The sequence below is a fragment of the Etheostoma spectabile genome, chromosome 23, assembly GCF_008692095.1.
Source record: "Etheostoma spectabile isolate EspeVRDwgs_2016 chromosome 23, UIUC_Espe_1.0, whole genome shotgun sequence".
Classification (NCBI taxonomy): Eukaryota; Metazoa; Chordata; class Actinopteri; order Perciformes; family Percidae; genus Etheostoma; species Etheostoma spectabile.
This window is the reverse complement of record NC_045755.1, coordinates 3,673,595-3,678,723: the sequence shown is the minus strand read 5'-3', so window position 1 is coordinate 3,678,723 and position 5,129 is coordinate 3,673,595. Positions and strand designations below refer to the sequence as shown.

The 5,129-nt window shown below is 43.0% G+C and overlaps 1 protein-coding gene and 1 long non-coding RNA gene across 2 annotated transcripts in view; one reads left to right on the top strand and one right to left on the bottom strand.

The window, feature by feature from the left end:
• The window catches only part of LOC116672827 (uncharacterized), a 174,131-nt gene that overhangs the window by 36,509 nt on the left and 132,493 nt on the right, over positions 1-5,129 (bottom strand). The window contains exon 2 of the long non-coding RNA XR_004327646.1: positions 2,389-2,394. This is a non-coding gene — a long non-coding RNA (uncharacterized LOC116672827). The remainder of the gene's footprint in view (positions 1-2,388; positions 2,395-5,129) is intronic.
• The window catches only part of ccdc3a (coiled-coil domain containing 3a), a 10,544-nt gene continuing 6,515 nt past the window's right edge, over positions 1,101-5,129 (top strand). The window contains exons 1-2 of the mRNA XM_032504692.1: positions 1,101-1,963; positions 2,524-2,701. Coding sequence (XP_032360583.1) covers positions 1,557-1,963; positions 2,524-2,701 — 585 coding nt within the window. The 5' untranslated portion in view covers positions 1,101-1,556. The remainder of the gene's footprint in view (positions 1,964-2,523; positions 2,702-5,129) is intronic.

Sequence of the window (5,129 nt, the reverse complement as noted above, 5' to 3'; positions counted from 1 at the left end):
TTCTTTCAGATTAAGCAGACAAATATTACAACATTAAGACGTAATGAATCCTGATGTAATACCTGACAATATCAATTAGGCTATATAAAAAGGTCCCTATAGGCTAAAGAATAATAATACAAACCAAGCATATCTATTTTTTTTGCTGTTGCTTTAATCCAATGTCCGTAAAGGCAAATACAACAGCATTTATTCGATTATTTAGATGATCTATCAAAAAGAACAAATATAGGCATGCACTGTTTTGTCAGTGTCCGTTAGATGGCAGTGTTTTCTAAGCAAAAAACATTCACACCTATAAAATGTTTGGCTGTCATTGAACATAACAGCCTGAGCAGCAATACTATGCTAACTAAGGTCATTATAGTTTATCATGAGTTTATTTTGTGGCCGGTCTGTCTGCCATTATGCATAATTTTAAAACAGGAGCAGCTGATAGATCCATACATAATCTGCTCTTACACATTATGATTTCTGTAGTAGATATACTAGAGATTTAGGAGCAACTGATTACGATAATTGTACAGTCATAATAATGAATGGCCTTATCCTAATCTTTATCTCATGTGTTCCACTGCAGACTACTGTCATCCATCAGTGATGGTATTGTGAAATGTATCCAAATAATTCACTTTGGACCTCTTTCAAGAAGAACATCTCCTGGACATGTTCTCTTGAAAGCACGATCATACTTCACGGCCTGGGACATTTGAGTTTTCTCTCTCGATGCTTTTAAGTGCGCTGTCGGGAAAATGGGAACTTCTTAAAAATTGCATCTAATGCAGAGTTTCTGAATGCAGTCTGATAATGACATTGATAATTGATTGACTTGTGATAAAATTGAATGCTTGCGGTTTTCCTGAAAAGCTATAGGATAGGGTCATATTTATGTGAAAAAAAGGAGTTATGGATGAAGCCTGATTTTTGCTTTACAATGTTAAACTATCCAGTTCATGCAGTTATCCAGTATCCAGTTATCAACCATATTGATATTTTCCGAATAATAGCACTTGTGCGCACCGACCAGTTCACATGGAAACGTCCCATGTCGGAGCGTCACAATAGTCCTTGAACGCAGCATCAGTGCGCCTTGGTGAAGTGTTTTGCTCCCAGTGCAGACAGTTGAGGTGGAAACACTCGGAACGCAGTAACAGGTTGGAGTAGTCTTAAGTTTCTGCGAAGTGATTCGACTTCTGAGTTCTCTTTATGAGTCTAGAGGCGAGGAGAGCTGAGTTTGTGCAAGTTAAATTAATCGACAAAGGAACTGTGGTCGAATGTTGTGCAAAAAGTGACTTTGGCATAATTTTAAGAGTTTTTAGTCCAGTAGCCTAACGTTGGAGCATCCTCAAGCGGCCAGGTAACCATCACACGCGTTAGGTCTATAAACGCAGAATTTACAACTCACTTTGTGCAGCTTGTCTGTTTGAAGAGACTGCCTTCCAGCATAAAACAGCCAATTTTGATCGAATAAGATATTAACACTATTCTTCCGTGAAGCATCACCACAGGGTTTTACAAACTGCCAGAAGCTTGTAACCCTTCTCGGGTCCTTCGGGATGTTTTCCATGGCTGTCCTCCTTGCAGCGCTCGGTGTTTTTGCGCATTTGGGCACTTTTACGCACGGGTGCCAGCTCCCCTCCGAGTGGCGACCGCTGAGCGAGGGCTGCCGGGCGGAGCTGGCGGAGATCATCGTCTACGCCCGGGTCCTCGCGATCCACCGGGAGCAACCGGGCGGCGGGGCGGGCAGCCTGTATAACTCGCTGCCCTTTGGGTTCGGGTATGGGTACGAGGGCGCGGAGGAAGGGCTGCTGTACTCCGCCGAGGTGGAGATGCTGTGCGACCAGGCCTGGGGCAGCATGCTGGAGGTGCCCACTGGATCAAGGCTCAACCTGACCGGGCTGGGCTACCTGTCCTGCCAGTCCCACACCGTGATGGAGAACTACTCCTACTTCTTCTTCCTCAGGTGAGGTGCAAGGCCTGTACTCATTTGTCCAAATAGTTTCGACAGGCACACATGACTAAATATTTATTTTACAGCCTAGAATTGAGATCCATTTCTGTCATTAATATTAGACTGCCAGACAGAAATGCATTTTGCATAATAGCAACTTTAAATGAACACTCTAATAACTCTTCAGAGTTCTTGTCTGTTTTAGAGCAGACTGTGATCTACAGTCAGATTTAAAAACAACACAGCTGTGTTTAAATATAATTTTGAGCTATACCACTTGAGGCTGCCTAAGTATTTTCCAATAAGTGAAATGTTATATTGTTTGTTTACATCTATCTGACAGCTGTGGTTGCTAGTTATTTTGCAAAAGAAAGATTTTACATGCAAAGAAAACTACTGGCTCATTACATATGATGCTTTTCTAAATTATGAAATACATTGACCTATGGAGCTTACAAAACCATATTTCATTTGGTTGTTGCAAATTCAAAATGCAGCCATCAAACTACCCATTAATTCCTGCAGCAGCTTCAGCTTTCTGCTCACAGTCATCCTGTTTATCTGCTGTCCAGGATGGATGAGAACTACAACATCCTCCCCCATGGTGTCAACTTCCAGGACGCCATCTTCCCAGACACGTCCGACAACAGGCGCATGTTCTCCAGCCTCTTCCAGTTCTCCAACTGCACCCAAGGGAGCCAGCCTTTCCACACCTTCAGCCCTGAGTGGGACACCCAGGAGGACAGCAGGGTAGGGCAGCACATTGTTTTAACCACACACACCTTTTCATGTATATATTACAATGTAATCATGCAACTGTTCTCCCTTTGAATGTCTAAAACCAAGAATTATTACCCTGAGGACTGCCATGCAGCGTGATTGGATAGTTGGTTGCCATAGTTATACTTGCTGCTTCCTTAAAAACAAAAATGACTTCCATCTCCTTGTACAACCTCATTACTGTCTGAGAAAAATAAGATTAAAAAAAGTGTCTCCATCTTCAGTCAGGTCAGATTACTGTCTGAGAAAAATAAGATAAAAAAGTATCTCCATCTTCAGTTAGGTCAGCTTATTAGGTGTCTAGAGAGAATGTAAACAAACCCAACACTATCTTGTTACCATGGAGATAACAGATTAACAGTCCAGATGAACAGCATGGTGCAGGGAACTGGTGGTGTGGGGGGAGAGTAAGATCTGTGGTTGAGGTGTTGAGTTGTTTTTTTTTAGTAATGCAGTTTCAGTTTGTGTGTGTGCGTGTGTGTATGTGTGTGTGTGTATGTGTGTGTGTGTGTGTGTGTTTGTGTGTGTGTGTGTGTGTGTGTGTGGACACCTAATCCTAAATTGAGTTGTGACTCTGCTGACAAGAATGTGGTTAGGATCAGTAGAAACAGTTTAACTACTACCTTCTGGCACAGTGCAGAGCCAGCCACACACACACACACACACACACACGCACACACACACACACACACACACACACACACACACACACACACACACTCTGATATGATTCCCAGCATTTGATTGGTCACATGCAATTACATCCCAGCCAGTTAAAATCAAAGCAATTTCTGATTGGCCAAGGCGCGTCCGTCTGGCTCCTCACAGAGACAGGGTACTGACCATCCTGAGGTCAAAGATCAAATAGCAGGGATCCAAATATTTGACAGGCAGCAGTTTGAACATGTGTCTGTCAGCAGCCTTGCTGTACATCAGGAAGCAAAATATGCTGAACTGTGGCCAGTGATAAGCCGAACCCTGTCAACAAAAGAAGAAAGGGCTGCAGGATTTATCAGTACACCTTCTCTGAGTGAGTCGAGCAGGTTGCACTTCGGACAAGACCGAACACGGCGGCTGGAGACGGAGTTTCACAAGTCTTTGCCCTCATTTTGAAAAGTTACCAGGTTAACTGTTGAGATGTTGAAGAGGTTTTCACCTGGGGGCAAATTCACCATATTTGGGTCCGAGTTGTAGACTTGAGACTTGAACTACAAAAATGAGGGCTTGGAACATGGTTTCTTAAGAAAAACTAAAATCTTTAGATTTGTTTCTGCTGGCTTCAGACTGGACTTTGAAAATGTCTCCATTGCCTTGAGCCTTGACTTGGACTGACCTCCCTTGACTTGACTTGCTACCGCCATTCACTTGAAATCCACTCAGGCTTTGTACCGAGAAAACCAAACAGTAATACTGATCCAATATCACACAGCAGCTGCACCATTTGCATCATTACTGGGGAAAATCAATACATTCGCACCTATGTGTGTAATTTGGGACAGGATATGTTTAACTGTACCTTTATGAGTATCATTGCAGTAACAGTCAGGATGTTGCATCTTGTTCCTGACTGCCCTGCACACTGTCTGCAGCAGCCATGGTTAATTGGATTCGGATTGGATTTGTGTCATTTTTGTTATTGTCAACAGTCAGAACTGCAGAACTGAATCAGGAACAGGTCGCAGTGCTGTGGCGTCTTACTCTTCTTTTCTCTGTGAGTTTGACCTGCAGGCTCTGAGCTATATTGTCAAAGGGCCAGGGGTCAGGGGTTAAACACACTGATCATTTAGACAACGCGCACCCCCCAGGCAGGGCGGGACAGAACAGGTGTTTTGCTTCAGGAATTTATGGCAGATGATGAGATGGAAGGACCTTCTTCTTCCTCTTCATGGCTCTTAGTTCCCATTCCCCATGTCCCTGTCTTTTGTATCAGATTCGATGCAAAAGAAAAAAACTCTTCTTTTTCTTTCCTTTTCCTTTGCTTTGATGGGACTGTAATCAAACTTGAAATTAAAAGCAACAAGAATCAATTTTTGATTACACTATCTAAATATCTATCTATCTCCAAAGGATCTTTAAAGTGTTTCCCTGGCTGCATCACTCCCTCAGTGCTTTGAGGTTTCATTCAGACATCATTCATCTGAGGAGTTTAAAGTGCCCATATTATGAAAAAAAAATACTTTTTCTGGGATTTGGGTTGTTATTTTCTGTCTCTGGTGCTTCCACACGCATACAAACTAAAAAGCATCCAAGCTGTTCTGAGTGAGATACAGGTTTCTGAATGTCCTCTGCCTTCAGTCTCCAGGTGAGCTGTCCAACATCTCCACGGCTTTCAACGTAACTAGCCAAGACAAGGGGGCTAACCCGTAGCACATGCTAGCGCTAGCATGCTAGCTCCTTC